We start from the raw sequence: 18862 nt of genomic DNA on the forward strand, positions 1-18862 counted from the left end.
AGGCAGTATTTTGGAGTGATAGATTTGTCGTGCCCTGATTGTGATGGGAGTTAGATGAATCTATGGATGTCTTAAAATTTGTAGAACTTTACACATACATACAACCAATTTGCCTATGTTAATTGAAAAAATAAAATAAAAACAAATTATTTACCTAGTTGGGTTAGCTACATATGTAAGTTCAATATCTACATTACTGTAAGACAAAAGAAGCATTATTAGGGATGGAGTTGTTCTCTGTGTAATGGCAAATAGTTCCTTCACTAAGAAGACAGAATTGTTCTATGCACCTTTGAAAAACACACACACACACACACACACAACCAACAAACAGTAACTTGCCTGGTGCAGTGACCACACTTGTAGTATTGGTACTTTGGGAGGCTGAGGTGGGAGGATCACTTGAGACCAGGATTTTTGAGACCAGTCTGGGCAAAAAAGCGAGACTGTGTCTCTACAAAAGTAAAAAATAAAATAAAATAAAATTAGCTAGGCATAGTGTCATGTCATGTGCCTCTAGTCCCAGCTACTCTGGAGGCTGAGGTGGGAAGATCGCTTGAGCCTGGAAGGTCAAGATTGCAGTTGCAGTGAGCTGTGATGGCACCACTATGCTCCAGGCTGGGCATCAGAGTAAGACTCTGTCTCACATAAAAAAATAAATGAATAATAATTAAAAAAAACTTGTCTGGGTATAGTGGCTCACACCTGTAGTCCCAGCACTTTGGAAGGCCGAGGCAGGAGGATTGCTGGAACCCAAGACTTTGAGAACAGCCTGGGCAACATAGCAGGACCCCATCTCTATTTAAAAAAAAAAAAAAAACTTAAAAATCCAGTGAATACATAAAGCACAAAACTGACAGAAGAGGTGGAAAAATCAATAAATCCACCATCAAAGTGGAAGAATTTGATATAATTTTTTGTTATTGTTAGGGTAAACAATCCAAAGATTAGTACACTATAAAAAATTTGGCGAACATGGTAACAAGTTTGATTTATTGGATACATGGTATATAGAGCCCTAGACCAAGCAACTATAGCAGTGTGTCTCCAGTGTTTTTACTTCATGACCCACATAGCAAATGATATGTGTATGTAACACACTGAGCTAATTGTCAGAGTTCAGGTTCTGTCCAAAACCCTAAGATCTGGAGTGATTAACCTTTCAGCACACTTACAACTCACTTGTTTGTAAGCACACTGATTGAGAAGCCTGAAAGACTTCCCTCCTTAAACATACATGGAATTTTTCTAAAAACTTATGTATTGGGCTGGGCGTAGTGGCTCACGCCTGTAATCCCAGCACTTTGGGAGGCCGAGGCGGGCGGATCATGAGGTCAGGAGATCGAGACCATCCTGGCTAACACGGTGAAACCGCGTCTCTACTAAAAATGCAAAAAATTAGCCAGGCGTGGTGGCGGGCGCCTGTAGTCCCAGCTACTCTGGAGGCTAAGGCAGGAGAATCGCTTGAACCCGGGAGGCGGAGGTTGCAGTGAGTGATTGGGCCACTGCACTCCAGCCTGGAAACAGAGCGACACTCTGTCTCAAAAAAAAGGAAAACAAAAAACAAAACAAAAAAAACTGGTAAAAGGGCCCAGTGGCTCACACCTGTCATTCCAGCTCTTTGGGAGACTGAGGAGAGAGGATCAGTTGAGGCCAGGAGTTCAAGACCAGTCTGGGCAATATAATGAGACCCCATCTCTACAAAATTTTAACAACAACAACAAAAAATCTGGTAAGAGGCAGCATGAACAGTACTTTGTGGGAGTTTGATAACTTGAAATACCCATAATTGAAAAGAAAATTTATCAGCTAAGCATCTCACTAAAGAGATTAGAATAGGAGAATAAACCTAAGCATAGTTTTTTCCCCAAACATTATTATATCTGGATATTGAATGCATTCTTATTGCTATTTCAAAGATACTTACTCTAAGGAAAGCAATTGAATTAGGTAGTTGAACTCTATAGTAGATTTTCTTTAATGAGTCCTTTTGTTCTCAACCTACTTAAATAATTCTCATTTGAATTTATGATAATTTCAGATCTACCCAAAGGGTGACTTAGGAATTTAACTTCTAAATCTACTAAATGAGAGGTTTATAATATTTGTGTCATATTTTACAGTCATTAGCGTTTAACAATTTATAGCATAGGATTTGGGGTGTTTTTTTTTCATTTTAAACAAGAAGTTTATTTAAACCAAGACACTTGACTAAGGGAAAACTATCTTGGAGTTATTACTACTAGAGTAATTTATTTCTACTTAAAGACAGATTGCCCCACACGTAACAGCTACATAAAAACGGTTGTAAAATTGTCCTTGGTTTTACAATGATTAATGAAAAACGTTAAAATTCTCCAATTGAACAAGGTATGCAAAGATTTTTATATTGTTTTTTGCTAAAACTGTGACAGCACAATAACATCCTGGAGTATAAAGATACGAGCTGAATGAGCAGGCCACTAGGGGACAAAGGGAGTCTTTTCACAGAACCAATGCTTCTTTTCCCCACCCCATCTCCATTTGAAGTCAATCTAAACATACTATTATCTATTTAGTTTAAAAAGAAAAAAAGCAAAGCAATGTATGCTTGTGGACGTACGCCAGATACTTTATGTGCAATAAAAGAAGGAGGAAGGGGGAAATGAAAGAATAGAGAAAACTCTATGTAGTCAGGATGTGGTGGAACCAAACTGCAACTTTCTTTTTTTTTCCTTTTGTTTTTTTTCTTTTTTAGAGGGAGTTTTGCTCTTGTCACCCAGGCTGGAGTGTAGTAGTGTGATCTTGGCTCACTGCAACCTCTGCCTGTCAGGTTTAAGCCATTCTCCTGCCTCAGCCTCCCGAGTAGCTGGGATTACAGGTGCATGCCACCATACCTGGCTAATTTTTGTATTTTTAGCAGAGATGGGGTTTCACCATGTTGACCAGGCTGGTCTCAAACGCCTGACCCCAAATGATCACCCACCCCAACTTCCCAAAATGCTGGGATTACAGGCGTGAGCCACCACGCCCGGCCAAATTACAGCTTTCTAATGAGACTGTATTCTTGGTCTGGAAGAGCAGAGTTGTGCAGTAAAGTAGCCCGTCCCCCTTTTAGTAGACATCTCCATGTCTGCTGCTGGAACACATCAGTTTTATCTTAAGCCTCACTTCCAAATGTACAGATGTGTCTGGTTCGTTGATTGGCTACCTGTCAAATTGAAACCTGATCTGCCTCATTGATAAACCCTGTCCCTCACAATAGGCTTTCATTGGTTTACTAAGTGGTGCATGGCTCTTCATCTCAAACTGCACCACAGTGCCATCCTGCTCCACCACCTTCAAATAAACATTATCCTTGTTCTCAGTCTTGACTCTTTCCTTGGGCTTTTTGTGGACCCTGGTGAGTGTGGCAGTCTCCTCAGCTGCTGCTTCACAAAAGAGGTACCAGGTCTGGCCCGAATGAGTGAGCCCCTGAACAGCACCAGGAGTGGCAGAAGAGGCAGCAACTGAGATGTGTTTTTCTAAGCTGAAAGCCTTTTTGTTTGTTTGTTTGCAACAAATCTTTTTTTGCAACACACCTTTAACACTAAAGTCCAATATTTATATAATTGGTCAAGTAAGTGCAGCTGTTCTAGCTATAAATACAGCAACTGTGCTTGCTTGTACTGTTATTAACATTATTCCTTTCTGTGGTCTGAGGTACCTCCCATGAAACTTGCTTCTAGGGCACTAGGATTGAGAACCATCAACATAACATATCTGTTATGCTACAATAGTTTATTGTTCATATTTTTGATATTTACATACTCGGGTATAATGAACTTTATTCGTAGCTTCTGAAGCAGTTGGCGCATTTGAGATATTTTTTACTTGGCTAATTGTTATGCTAAATCTTTTGATTTCTAAAGATACATGCCTTGGCTAAGCTTTCTTCATATGTTATTGTTTTTATTTAGATTGGGTCATTGCTATTCCATGGATGACTCAGAGGATACATCCTGGGACTTTGGTCCACAAGCATTTCAGCTTTTGTCTGCTGTGGATATCTTAGGGGAAAAATTTGGAATTGGGCTTCCAATTTTATTTCTCCGAGGATCTGTAAGTATACCTGTGAATTCCCTTCACAGATCTTCTTTTACTTCTATTACACTTTTCTTCAGAGGTTTGCAGTATTATGATTGTAGCTTTGACTTCAGATGGGTTACTAGGAACTCATAGAATCTTACTAAGTTCCCGTTAAACACTACATTCGTTACTTTGGATAAAACCTGTGTGTGTGGCATGTTCTGCTGTTTTCATGTTCCAAGCCTATGTTCAGCTCTGCAGCTCAGTCTAGAAGCATTGTGTTAGTTTATCACATTGCATTTGTGTGAATCCCTAGACTAGTCTTGCTTAGGATAATTAGGAAAAGTTAACTTTCATTGTGTCAAGGGACAGGTAAAACAAAATTGTCCTTTTGTCCAGAAAACTATTAAATTCTTCAAGGAAAACTTTAGTTACAGGGATTATTTTGTAAATGTCTAATTTCAATAACAATATTTGGGACATATTTATTTTTCCTTCTGTTTCCTATCAGAAGTATTTAAAGTTATAAGAAAATAGTGGTTTTTGCCTTTACTAATGAATAAATAATCAGTTAAATTCAGCTACTTTTTTTTGGAGTGATCGATGTTCCAGTATTCTCCTAAGCAACCACAGGTACAAATGTGAATAGGATAGGACCCTTGCAGTCCAAGAACTTGTTCTGTAGTCCTTTTCTTTATATGATTTTTTCCCCTGATTTAGAAGTATGTAAAGCAAAGCTAAGTATTACGCACTGATATTGGCTGAATAAATCAAGAGCGAGAGATAGGATACTTTGCAAATATGCATACTTATTAAAATATACTTAAGAGATTAAAATTCTCATTTCTAATGTAGAATAGGTAAGCATTTATTTGTGAAATACTCGAATGCTTCGTGTAAATACTTTCTGAGTTTGTATTTTTAAAAAGGAACATACTTATTAAATTAGTTGTGAAACATTTTTAATGAAATATATTGAAAACTTCTGTTGATTTTTCATGTACTGATGTTTTTAGATTCTAAATGGAGTTTAACATTTTGTTTGTAAATCACAAGTTGGATTAGAAATTTAATAGTAGAAGTGTTGCCTAAGGAACTATTTTAGGTGCTGTGAGTGAAACTGTTATAATAAGAATTTTAGTTGTAAGGGACAGCTTAAATATAATTGAGATCTATGAAAGTGTATTCTGTCTCTATCACCTTCAAAACCTTTGTATCCCAGTTGAATGTATAATTTATAAAAATTATTCTTGTTTTAATTTGCTATAATCCAGCCATATCCAGTATCAACAAATAAGTCTGAGTAGGCTCCTTGACAAACTTGAACTGGCCACAAGAGAGATCAGATTTCACCTATTAAAAAACCAAATCAGACCACTTACACTGACAGTCTCTTCTGGGAGTCCTCAAATTAAGAAGTTTATCCTTTGTGAAATATTATAGTACCCTTGCTAGACAAAAGTAAAACTTTTCTAAAAGTACCACTTAATGAAAATCTGCAGACACTAAATGCAATGAAAATAAGGCAATATTTTTTTCTCCCCATTTCAGTGATCTTGGTATCCTGGGATATTGTTTTTAAAATTATCATTATAATTCCTTTGAGAATTTAGTAAAATGTTCCCTTTAACCAACTTAGGAAGAATTAATATCTTTGTATGTGATTTTGATCTGTAAAATAAACATTTTAAACTGGGAATAATTGGAGTTTAAAGAGATTAAATATATAACATATAGTAGCAGCATATAATTATCTCTTTTTTTAAAAAAATTTTTAATTTTTTTTTTGAGATGGAGTCTTGCTCTGTCGCCCAGGCTGGAGTGCAGTGGCGCGATCTTGACTCACTGCATGCTCCACCTCCCGGGTTCACGCCATTCTCCTGCCTCAGTCTCCCAAGTAGCTGGGACTACAGGCACCCACCACCATGCCCAGCTAATTTTTTGTATTTTTAGTAGAGACGGGGTTTCACTGTGTTAGCCAGAATGGTCTCAATCTCCTGACTTTGTGATCTGCACACCTCAGCCTCCCAAAGTGCTGGGATTACAGGCATGAGCCACCATGCCCGGTCGTATAATTCTGTCTTACACAAGATTTTTTCTAAATAGTATAAACAGTTATGTAGCCTATCTAGGAGTTTGTGAGTAGAGTTTAAAATTTTGTTTTTAAGCTGCAAGTTTGATTAGAAATTAAACAGTAAAGGTATTACTTAAGGAACTTTGTTTTAGCTGTCTAAACAACTTACTTATATAAAAATCTTTAAACATTCTGTATAAATATATGATAAGATATACAATGACCTTAATTTTATAGATTAGAAAATAAAACCACACTCATTAATTTGCATAACTGAGAGATTAAGTGAAACTTCTTTTCTGATCACATTAGCAGAATGCCAAATCTTGTCGTGGCACTAGAATTAGACGGTAGTTTTGATGATACATGATTTGACTATAGACATTTGTTGAAACTATTGGTAGTTTTAATCACTCTTGTAATTTTCAAACTATCTAACGGGAGAGGATTATCCATCCTGTTTTCTAGACAAGCTATTTCACCTGAATGAAATATATTCCTAGAGATAATTATCACTATCTTTTGGTTTTATTTTGCACATAGAATTATAGTTCACAATGACTTTCTGAAGCCCTGAAGTTGCAGCTGTGAGCTTCTTTGGCCTGTAGTGACTGGGAAAAAGCACCCCCACCCTGCCCTCCGTGTCCCCCAAAAAAGTTAAAGTGTTTTTAACAATAGCTATGGACTTTTTGTAGTTTAAGAACTTAGGAGTTGCCCAGGGTGGAATGCAGTGGTGTGATCATAGCTTGCTGCAGCCTTGAACTCCTGGGTTCAAGCAGTCCTCCCACCTCAGCCTCCAGAGTAGTTGAGACCGCAGGTGCCACCACACCCAGCTGTTTTTTTTATTTTTTAATTTTTTTGTAGGTATGGGGTCTCCCCCTGTTGCCCTGCCTGTTTCAAACTCCTGGGCTCAAGTGATCCCCCTACCCTTGGCCTCCCAAAGCACTGAGAGTCACTGTGCCAGGCTGAGTTTAAAATTTCTTGAGTTGGAGTTTATGGCTATTTTTTCCATTAGTTATTAAACATGTATTTTTGTAAAAGGCACTGTATTGCATTTTGTGGGGGGATTCAAAGCTAAATTAGATGAGACGCCTCGTCTAGTATGGAAGGTGTTACTTAAGAAGAAATAAGTGTAATGTAGCAGAGAACCAGATAAGGGACATGTGAATAGATATAAATGTTACTGAAGTTCTGAAGAGAGAGGGTGTTTAGAGAAATGAGAGGAGTACTTGTGAAGGTATCACTAGAACTTCCTATTTTTGTGGAATATATGGTAGATTTTGGTGTGATACTGTCTATTTGGACATTCATTCAGAGAAGAAATGAGGGAAGAAGGGTAGAGAAGAATGTGGCATTCACAGTACAGAAAGCAATTGTGACTTTTAAAGAGGTTAATACAGAGAAGTGACAAGTCTTCTTTTCCTCTCCTCTCTCTTTCTTTCCTCCCCTCCCCTCCCCTCCCCTCCCCTCCCCTCCTCTCTCCTCTCCTCTCCCTTTTTTCTTCTTTTTTTTCTGTCAGATACTGGTGTAAAGACTTCGCTTTTACCAGAAACTGATATATTGGGTCAGGTACCCTGGCCAGTCAGTTCTCTTTATTCTAACACTCACCGATCAATTAGATTTCCACATTCCATGATATGTCAGTTTTGGTGACCCTTATTTTTCCACCTGGTTTATAAAGGGAAAGAATGAGATATGTCACCCAGGCTCTGGAGTACAGTGGCGTGATCATAGGTCACAGCAACCTCAAAGTTTCCAGTTCAAGCGATCCTACCTCCTTGGCCTCCCGAGTACATGGGACTACAGGTGCGTGCCACCATGCCCAGCTAACTTTTTTGTAGAGACAGGGTCTCCCTATGTTTCCCAGGCTGGTCTTGAAACCCTGGCCTCAAGTGATCTGCCCACCTTGGCTTCCCGAGGTATTAGGATTACAGGCGTTAGTCACTGTGCCTGGCCTGAAAATTTCTCTTTTTGAGATGGCATCCCACAGAAGTATACCCGCTTAGAGCTAACACTGGCAAAAAGACTATTTAACCCTATTACCTGATTTTACTGTAGTTGAGATTGGGTTAAAGTAAAAGCTGAATGACCTGCCCTAGTTCATACTGTTACTTTGTGCCAGAGTCAGGATGAGCAAATGACTTTCCTGCCTGCTAGTCTAGTGTCTTTTCTATTTGTTGTGCTGTAACATGCAGTTTTAAATTTGTATTGTTATGCCCAGTGGGCATGGTGGCTCACACCTGTAATTTCAGCACTTTGGGAAGCCGAGGTGGGAGGATTGCTCGAGACCAGGAGTTCAAGATGAGCCTGGGCAACATAGCGAGACTCTGTCTCTACAAAAAAAATTTAAAAAGCCAATTGGTGATGTGTGCATGTAATCCTCCTTGTGGGAGGTTGAGGTGGGAGGATTGATTGAATCTAGGAATTCAGGACTGCAGTGAGCCATGATTACACCACTACACTCCAGCCTGGGTGACAGAGCAATACCCTATCTTGAATGAATGAATGAATGAATGCCCAAATCCCTAGGCTGTGTTCTGTATAGCAGCTTTCTCATTGTAGGCAGTTTTTACTCTGTCAGTGGACAACCTACAAAATTAAGTTAACTACAACACTTAAGCAATTAACAGAGGAGGCTTTGTTCAGAGTGAGAAATCATTAAGCATTTGTTGTTGAAAATTCTTACTGTATTATGTTTTAATTGTTATTATTTTTTTAAATGTTACTTGTTTTAGTTTGGATTCCTAGTTGAAAACGGAATATGATTCCTTTAAAACAAAGATACTGTGTTTTAAAGCAAAGGTATATCATCCTTTTCATGGTGATTGCCATGGAAACAAGACAATGTACATTTACTCACATAGTACACAGTTTTCATAGTTATTGATCATGAGGAAAGGGACAGTTAATCCCTGCTGATCAGATAAAACCTCATTGTTTCATCCTAATCTATGGGTTTTTAATGCTTAGGAAAGGAAAAGCCAGAAGAGTAATTTTTAGTGTTTAGAGAGCTAGTGATTCTAGTTAGGGAACTTAATACCTTTGGTGTTACTAGTTTGCAAGGAATAGAATCTCCTACTACAGAGGTAACCCCTAGCAGATGTAGAGTACCATTACCAAGTGTTCCAGGGAAGGAAACCCAACTAGATACCAAGTCATGCTTTTTACTCTTAGATTAAGAAATTCAGGTTGAGTTAAAGGATCAGCTGTTAACTAATAAAAAGCAGATTAATATTACTGAGCCAGGCTTTGTCCTGGTTATGGACTTAATCTTCACAGTATCCTCAAGAGATAAAAATGAATATATATGCATATTAGATGAGAAAATAGAAGATAAGTAACTTGCCAGAGCTATGGCTTGAATGCAGGTGATGTAGCTCAAGAGCCCCCACATGTATGTATATTGGGTGTGGGGGGCAGTACGTGTGGGTGCTTGTGCATGCATGTGGTATAACAAGAAAAAGTTAGCTGTTATGCCTATAATCCCAGCACTTTGGGAGACCAAGGCATGAGGATCTCTCAAGCCCAGGAGTTCAAGACCAGTCTAGGCCACATAGCGAGACCCCATCTCTACAAAAAAAAATTTTTAAAATATTAGCGGGCATTGTGGAATGCATCTGTAGTCTCAGCTACTTGGGATGCTGAGGTGGGAGGATCCTTGAGTCCAGGAGATTGAGGCTACGGTGAGCTATGATGACACATCTGCACTCCAGCTTGGGTGACAAAGAGAGACCCTGTCTCAAAAAAAAAAAAAAAAATTAGAACTAGTCGTCTGGAGGCCTATGTTCTAGTCCTAGCTTTAGTATAGGTACACCGTGAGACATTAGACTGCCATTTAACATCTTTGAACCTCTGATAATTTGTTAACAATATGGGTAAAAATGACTAAGATAGATCAAAGAGCTCCAGCATTCCCTCCAGCTCTGAAATTCTATGATGTTTTATCTTATTTTACTTATAAAAATAAATTATATTATGTGTATTTAAAGTATACAATATAATGTTACAGGTTACCTGTATGTAGTAAAATGATTACTATAATGAAACTAACATATCCATCATCTTATATTGTTAACCATTTTTTTGTTTTTGTGGCAAAAGCAGCTGAGATCTACTCATTTAGCAGGAATCCCAAATACAGTACATTTGTATTAACTGTAATTCTCATGTCATACATTCGATCTCTAGACTAGTTTATGCTACGTATGGTTGACTTTTAAACATTCTACTCAAATCAACCCTAAGTCAGGGTTAGCAAGGCAGGACTTGTTAACAAGGAAGAAGGTGCCAGATTGTACCTGGGTGTTTATATTTCTCTAAATCTTGTTCTGATCATATGTTAATAAATAGAATCATCAGGACACTAAAATTCATTCCTTAGCTATTAAAAAAGTCTATTCTATTTTTATTGTTAAGATTTAGGAGAGCATGGTATAGATTCTCTTAACTATGCCTATCAGAAGCCTATGTTTTAAATCCAATATATAGGCACTGCTCTATTTGTCTCTGTTGAGAGCTTACCCTGCTTTACCTAATTTCATCCTAGCCTCCTTTTTGTGAAAGATCACCCTTATTTAGCCTATTTTTTGACAAATCTACACCTTAGAAATAGTAGTAAGTGACATAAGCATATTAATATTTATGATGTGATTTATTTTTGTTTTCGTTTATATACTTGGGAAGATTCTCAGATATTAAAGCAATGTATGTTTACATTTAAGTATGTCATTCTTGTTCTGTTTTAGAAGGCTTGTAGTCGCGTTTTTAACGTTCCAAAAGATAAACCTGTAATCATAATGATTTCATCAATTCAGTAAAACCAGTATGCTTGTAATAGCCCTATAGTTGCCTTAGTTAAGTTTGCTGCAACTCATTTTATATATTCTTTTAATTTTGATCCCTGGATTTTTAATTGACTATTAAACCTTCGTTAGGGTATATATGAAATGTAAAAATGTTGAGTTATAGTCTGCCTTTTTCTAAAATTTTAGATTGCATTTTTATATAGAAATTTAAGTTGCTCGTAATCATTCTAGTGAATTTAAGCAGAAAGGTATTTATTACTCGGTATTAAATGGCTTATAATATTGTTGACAAAGTTCCCCTGTAAAATAGTTCACCAAGGGAACTGTGGCCTCTTCTGTGATCAAGAAGCCATCTGTCAACTTGGGAAGCTTCCACTACAGCGCGTAACCCCAAACTGCATTGAGTAGGAATCTGTAATAATCATGAAGGTTCTACCTTTGCATGCTCTGTAAACCAGTGTGAACCTGCTATAATTTGTAACCACAAAATGGTGCCTGTTGATACTTACGAAGCATGTCATTGTGTGCTGGGTTCTTTGCTAATACTTTCTTGTAAAAATTAAATACCTCCACAATCATGCATGCCAACAGAAACAGCAGAGGAATAACCTTGGCCTCACTTCCTGCTTATACCTGTCATGCAGATATACAGAACCCAGGACCTTAGCTGAAAGGGAGTTTGGGAACTAGTATTTGTACTGTCCCAGATTCTGCAGTGGAAGAATTCATAGTGGATGGAAGGTAGAATAACCCTTGAATTACAGTCAGCCACATTCACCACAAATAACATTAAATAAGAGTAATTTTCCATAAAGCTCTATGTTTGTATACTTCCTTTTTTTTGTTTGTTTTTGTTTTTGCTCAGTCTGGAGTGCAGTGGTGTCATCATAGCTCACTGCAGTCTTGATCTCCTGAGCTCAAACGATTCTCCTGCCTCAGCTCCTGCTTCAGTCTCCTGAGTAGCTGGGACAACAGGTACATACCACCACACTTTGCTAATTTTTTATTTTTTATTTTTTGTAGAGATAGGGTACTCACTGTGTTGCCCAGGATGGTCTTGAACTCCTGAGCTTAAGTGATCCTCCCAAAGTGTTGGGATTACAGGCATGAACCACTGTGCCTGGCCCATAAACTTGTATATATATTTAAAAGTAATATTTAAATGTAGGATGAATGAAAGAGGCAGTAAGAGGACAAAGTGAATGAAAAAGTACTTTTATAGGGAGTGAAAGCTGGAGAGGTCTCTCTGTTAGAGGAAAACAGAATTGCATGTGACAGACTAGCTTTCTTAACATTTCTAGAACTTGGTGGCTGTGAAGAGCCTCCCATAGGAATTCTCCCTTCACTTAGGAAAACATACGTCGAAACCATCAGCTATTTAGCATGCACCTTCTTTTCCTGGTCTTTCTCAGTGAAGCAGCTAAATTATAAATGATCAAGTAAACTTTACAGTGTATCATACGCGAAAGCACAGTAAAAACAAAAATGCATTGGAAGCTGTGAGTTGTTGCACTGCACTCATGGATGAGTAGCTATTGGTTTGCATTGCTTTTGTTTGTTTGTTTGTTTGGTTTTTGAGATGGAGTCCTGCTCTGTCGCCCAGACTGGAGTGCAGTGGCGTGATCTCGGCTCACTGCAAGCTCCACCTCCCAGATTCACGCCGTCCTCCTGCCTCAGCCTCCTGAGCAGCTGGGACTACAGGCGCCCGCCACTACACCCAGCTAATTTTTTGTATTTTTAGTAGAGACGGGGTTTCACCATGTTAGCCAGGATGGTCTCGATCTCCTGACCTTGTGATCCGCCCACCTTGGCTTCCCAAAGTGCTGGAATTACAGGCATGACACATTGCGTTTTATATAATTCTCATGGTTCTAGTCTCGAACTGTAGGATTTTGATCACTGTTTCAAACAATAACGTGAGTTTGCTAAGAGATCTAAATAACAAAAGCTAAGTGTTCCAAACACATATCCAAACCTATACACTGGGAAATGCATCTGAATTATATGTGAAATTTCCTGCCATTATTTAAGACACAAAAGGAACATTATTTTGATAATGTATTTATTTGTGAGTTGAGTGTTCAGAATGAGCACGATGGGTATAACATTTTTGTATGTTTTTAAAGTTGAAATGTAGTGTAAATCCAAAGAATCAATAGACAAGTCTGTGTTTTACTTAACCTGTATGTTTAAATTAGCATTTTTAGATACTGATTTTATTTTAATTTCAGAATTCTCAGCGTCTTGCAGATCAATATCGCAAGCACAGTTTGTTTGGCACTGGCAAGGATCAAACAGAGAGTTGGTGGAAGGCTTTTTCCCGTCAGCTCATCATTGAGGGATTCTTGGTAGAAGTTTCTGGGTCTAACAAATTTATAAAGATTTGCACCCTTACGAAAAAGGTAAACAGTATAGGAGTCTGCCTGTTTGACTTAATTTTGTTTCCCACTCTGTATTAAAAGATCCTTTTTGCTTTTAATAGGGTAGAAATTGGCTTCATAAAGCTAATACAGAATCCCAGAGCCTCATCCTTCAAGCTAATGAAGAATTGTGTCCAAAGAAGTTTCTTCTGCCTAGGTTCATTTTTCAGTTTTTTTCTTGTAACTTCTGGGTTTTTTGTTGCTATTTATGTGATTCAAATTACACCAGTTTATAGGCCTCTCACAAGTAAAATGAATTACCTGTTTGTTTTTGTATGCCTGTTTTAGTCAGTTTGGGGGAAGGGATCTGTGAGGAAAGGATAAGTCATAGAGCACTTTTCTTTTTTAAGAGACAGGGTCTCTCTGTGTCTCTCAAGCTGGAGTGCAGTAGTGCGATCATAGCTCACTGCAGCCTCGATCTCTTGGGCCCAAGTAATCCTCAGCCACCTGAGTAGCTGGGACTATAGACATGCACTACTGTGCCCAGCTAATATATTTTAATTTTTTGTATATAGAGAGGGTCTTTCCTAGGCTGGTCTTGAACTCTTGAGCTCAAGTGATCCTCCTACCTCAGCCTCCCAAACTACTGGGATTGCAGTCATGATCCACCGCTCCCAACCAGAACACTTTCTTGGTTGATGGGAAGTAGCTGACCATGGTATTTAGAAAGCTTCTTTCTCATTGATTAAAGAAGCAGTATTGAAATCAATGCTGAGGAATCCATATATCGTATTTACTTCTCACGTGTAGAAGTGGAAAGGGAGGGTATACATTTGTTGCTTACTTTTTTATACCTTTACAGGCATTGATCACTTGTGAGTTTTCTCTTTCAAACTTTTTAAAGCGTCTAGAGCTTTTTTCTGGAAAAAAGTCAGTTTTAAAAATTGCCAGTTCTAAAAGGGTAATATCTTATTCATCTTTCTGAGAGTGGAGTATGATGATTCATGAATTAGATACTTGCATCTTAACATTTGAGATAATTTAATTTTATTATTTTTCAGCTTGAGAACTGTATCTTCAGGCACCAAAGAGCATTCTTATAATCAAGTACCAGTTGAATTAACTGCAGAGAAGAAGGTTTGTTTTAAAGAAATTGTTCCTGTATATTTCATTCTTTATTGATTCAACTTCTGTTTAAAATTTTATATTTTAATTCCCTTCCAATTAAAGAGAAAATTGCATATATAACAAAACATAAAATTTGGCAAGAGAAGTGATGTGAACAGACTAGAATATATGGTATATAATTTCTGGGGCTAATAAAGAATTGGAAGTATTTGAGAAAGGAATTTATTTGGGTTCTTTTAAACCTATCTTCTAACTCATTTGGCTTAGAGTGTTCACACGTTATAATACTTATAGTTGATCAAAAAATAAGCCTGATTCCTAAGTGTTCTTATTAGAGCTACACACACACACACACACATTCTCTCTCTCTTTCTGTCACACACACACACACACACACATTCTCTCTCTCTTTCTGTCTCACACACACACACACACACACACTCACTCACATACTTTCTTGCTTTTTTTGATCTAAGATCTTAGATAACTATTACAGATTAAATACTAATCCACTGGCAGACTTCAGCTGATCACTGGAATAATAGGCAAGTATAGTGAATTACATTTTCTGGTGAACCTTTTCTGCTTTATTGAAGTATGCAGAATGTAATTGAATTGTTTTTATAACTTTGGCACTTGCTATATCTTAGAGCATTCTTTTGATGATTTATTTTCTATAGTTTTGGGAGGGATAAGACATTGGATTGCGTTTCTAACTACCTTTAGAACTGTAGAAACGGATAATTTAGGAGGTTGTTCTCAGGTGATTTATTTGATGGCTTGATTATGCAAAGAAAAAATTGTGATTGTGAGATTTTTGTTTCTTATTTTCTTCACATTTAAAAGGTTTTTGAAACTTCTTTTTTTAATGGACCTTTATATGTTTAAATGCAGTCTAACTTGGAGAAGTTATATTCTTACAAACCATGTGATAAGGTTTCTTCTGGGAGTAACATTTCTAAAAAAAGGTACAGAGTTCCATATTTCTATGTTCTATACTTACTTTATGAGTACTTTTTTTCTAAAGAGAAAGGACTGTCAGATGTTGGGCTATTTCATTGGCAAAAGGAAGTTAAATTTAAAACATAAGCCTTTCAGTATTAGAATGATCAAAGTGAGCTACAAAATAATAATGTTAATTTAATAGCTAACACTTCTTGGATATTACTGTTTGTCAGGCATTATGTTAAATGCTGAGAGCTTTATATGTGATATCTCATTTAATTCCTACAAGAGCCTAACAGATAACAGATAGTTATCCTATAGATAACTATAAAATTATCTATCGCCATTTTATAGTTGAAGATACCAAGGGTTAGGAAGTTGACTAACTTGTTCAAGAGCTTACAGCTAACGGCCGAGCTGGCTTTCAAATCTATATTTGCCTACCTCTAGCATCAGGACACTATTTATTTATTTTTGCGTGAAATATATACAGGCCTACTTTGTTTTATTGTGCCTTGCTTTATTGTGACTTGCAGGTATTGCATTTCTTATAAATTGAAGGTTTGTGGCGACCCTGCGCCAAACAGATCGTGTTAGCCCCATTTTCCAACAGCGTGTCCTGTTGTCATGTCTTTGTGTTATGTTTTGGTAGTTCTTGCAATATTTCAAATGTTTTCATTATTATCTTATTCATTATAGTGATCTATGATTGGTGATCTTTGATGTTACTATTGTAATTGTTCTGGGGTACTATTAACCATGCCCACATAAGGCAGCAAACTTAGTAAGTGTTATATGAATTCTCACTGCTGCATTGACCGGCCATTCACCATTTCTCTCCCTCTCCTTGGGCTTCCCTGTTCCCTGAGATATAACAAGATTGAAATTAGGCCAATTAATAACTCTATAATAGTCTCTAAGTGTTTGTTTGTTTGTTTGTTTTCTCAAGACTGAGTCTCACTCTGTCGTTCAGGCTGGAGTGCAGCGGTGCAATGTCGGCTCACTGCAACCTCCACCTCCCGGGTTCAAGCGATTCTCCCGTCTCAGCTTCCTGAGTTGCTGGGGCTACAGATGCCTGCCACCATGCCTGGCTAATTTTTGTATTTTTAGTAGAGATGGGGTTTTGCCATGTTGGCCAGACTGGTCTTGAACTCCTGACCTCAAGTGATCCCCCGCCTTGGCCTCCTGAAGTGCTGGGATTACAGGTGTGAGCCGCTGCACCTGGCCGATCTCTAAGTGTTTAAGTGAAAGGAAGATTCACATGTCTCTCACTTTAAATCAAAAGCTAAAAATGATTAAGCTTAGTGAGGAAGCCATTTTAAAAGCTGAGATAGGCCAAAAGCTAGTCCTCTTGCACCAAACAGTTTCCAAAGGCAAAAGATCCTGAAGGAAATCAAAAATGCTACCCCAGTGAATACACCAATGATAAGAAAGCAAAGCAGCCTTTTTGCTGATATGGAGACAGTTTTAGTGGTCTTTATAGGAGATCAAACCAGCCACAACATTCCCTTGAGCCAAAGACTAATCCAGAGCAAAGCCCTAACTCTCTTCAATTCTCTGAAAGCTGAGAGAGGTGAGGAAGCTGCAGAATAAAAGTTTGAGGCCAGCAGAGGTTGGTTCATGACGTTTAAGGAAAGACGCCATCTCCATAACATAAAACTGCAAAGTGCAACAGCAAGTGCTGGTATAGAAGCTGTAGCAAGTTATCCAGAAGATCTAGCTAAGATCGTCGATGAAGGTACCTGCACTTACAGACTTTGAATGTAGACCAGATACTTTCTACCAGAAGAAGAAGCTGTCTAGTACTTTCATAGCTTGAGAGAAGTCAATGCCTGGCTTCAAAGCTTCAAAGGACAAGCTGACTCTTGCTAGAGGCTGATACAGCTGGTAACTTTAAGTTGAAGCCAATGCTCATTTAGCATTCTGAAAATCCTAAGGCCCTTAAGAATTAGGCTATATCTACTCTGCCTGTGCTACATACATGTAACAACAAAGTCTTGATGATACCTCTTTAAAGCATGGTTTACTGAATACTTTGAGCCCATTGTTGAAACCTGCTTAGACAAAAGATTCCTTTCAAAATATTACTGCTCATTGACAACACTTAGTCACCAAGAGCCACAATGGAGACATACAAGGAGATTAATGTTGTCTTCATGCCTGCTAACTCAACATCCATTCTGTAGCTCATGGATCAAGAAGTACATTAACCTTTCAAGTATTGTTATTTAAGAAATACATTTTGTAATGCTTTAGCTTCCGTAGATAGTGATTATCAGAGAAAGGTTTTTAAGAGGTTTTCCAGAAAACCTTCTGGAAAATATTCTCTATTCTGGATGTCATGAAGAATATTTGTGATTCATGAGAGTAGGTAAAAATATCAATATTAATAGGAATTTGGAAGAAGTCGATTCTCATTGAAATTAAGAGTTTAGTGATAGACATACTGAGTTTGGGATACCTGTGGAATAGTCCAGAAATTAATTTAAATATATGGGCTTAGTGTACAGAAGTGAGCAGCAGGATGCTTATATATCAATAACTATTATTTTAAAATGTATTGAAATTTTCCTTAAAATAATACCTATACTTGATTGAAAAAGTTAATTGGAAATTAATGGCTTACGACAAGCATACCAGCCCCCACTCTTCCCAAACTCACTTTGCTGTTGTTCATAGAGGCTGTCATCTTTAAATCTTTCAGCTGATTTCTCTGGCCTGTGCCTTTTTATTTCTGAATGATATGCTTAGAATACTATTTTTTTGACTTACCAATTTTAGAAATTTTCTACTCACCTCCTATCACGGTAGATTTCCCCTCCTTCATTCCTCCGCCAATATAATTATATTTCATCATATTAATAATTCATTTATATATTTTTAAATATAACAATATGACAATATTGTATTTATATTATTATAACTACGCAAATATTATATGCATACTACTAACCCAGCCATGTTGTTATGACCACCCGCTACCTTTATTTTTTTCCTCGTGTTAGTGATTGTCTTTGTGTTCTTTTCTTGGTTTTTAGTGTTCCTTTTACTAATTTTCTTTTTTCCTATTTCAGTCTCTCATTGTTTGTTTACTCATTTGGAGTGTTGCTTGACTTTTATCCCCTCCCACCTAGTGACATTTTAATTTTAGTTATCAAATTTTTAATTTCTAAGAATGCTTCTTGTTCTCTTCTTGTTTCTTCTTCACCACCAGCTAAAAATCTATGATGTTATAACAGAGATCATAAATTGTATCCCAGTAGATTAAGAAATCTTGGTTAAAACCTGTTGTATCCCAGTAAGTTGAAAGATGTTAACGTGTCGTATTTTCTTTCAAAAGCAGTTGGTTGAGGAAGAGAATGGAACAAATGCTCTTTTTAAAACACAGCAATTTTGTGATGAACTCAAATTGCAATTTTAACTTTACCATTATAATGAATGTATTTGATCCAAAATTTTTAAAATCTAGGCTGTTGTCTTTTAAATAACAAATTACCGTACTG

The 18862-nt window shown here is 37.3% G+C and overlaps 1 protein-coding gene across 18 annotated transcripts in view; it reads left to right on the top strand.

The window, feature by feature from the left end:
- WRN (WRN RecQ like helicase) overlaps window positions 1-18862 on the top strand; it is a 145225-nt gene that overhangs the window by 94108 nt on the left and 32255 nt on the right. For all 18 annotated transcript variants that reach the window (XR_004185790.1, XR_004185787.1, XR_004185786.1 and 15 more), the window contains 5 exons: window positions 3939-4080; window positions 13158-13328; window positions 13409-13503; window positions 14348-14423; window positions 15309-15382. Coding sequence is in view for 12 of the 18 variants with exons in the window: in XM_031669469.1 (XP_031525329.1) it covers window positions 3939-4080; window positions 13158-13328; window positions 13409-13503; window positions 14348-14423; window positions 15309-15382 (558 nt within the window). In the remaining 6 variants the exon portion in view is untranslated. The remainder of the gene's footprint in view (window positions 1-3938; window positions 4081-13157; window positions 13329-13408; window positions 13504-14347; window positions 14424-15308; window positions 15383-18862) is intronic.

The sequence above is a fragment of the Papio anubis genome, chromosome 8 (assembly GCF_008728515.1).
Source record: "Papio anubis isolate 15944 chromosome 8, Panubis1.0, whole genome shotgun sequence".
In the NCBI taxonomy this organism is placed as follows: Eukaryota; Metazoa; Chordata; class Mammalia; order Primates; family Cercopithecidae; genus Papio; species Papio anubis.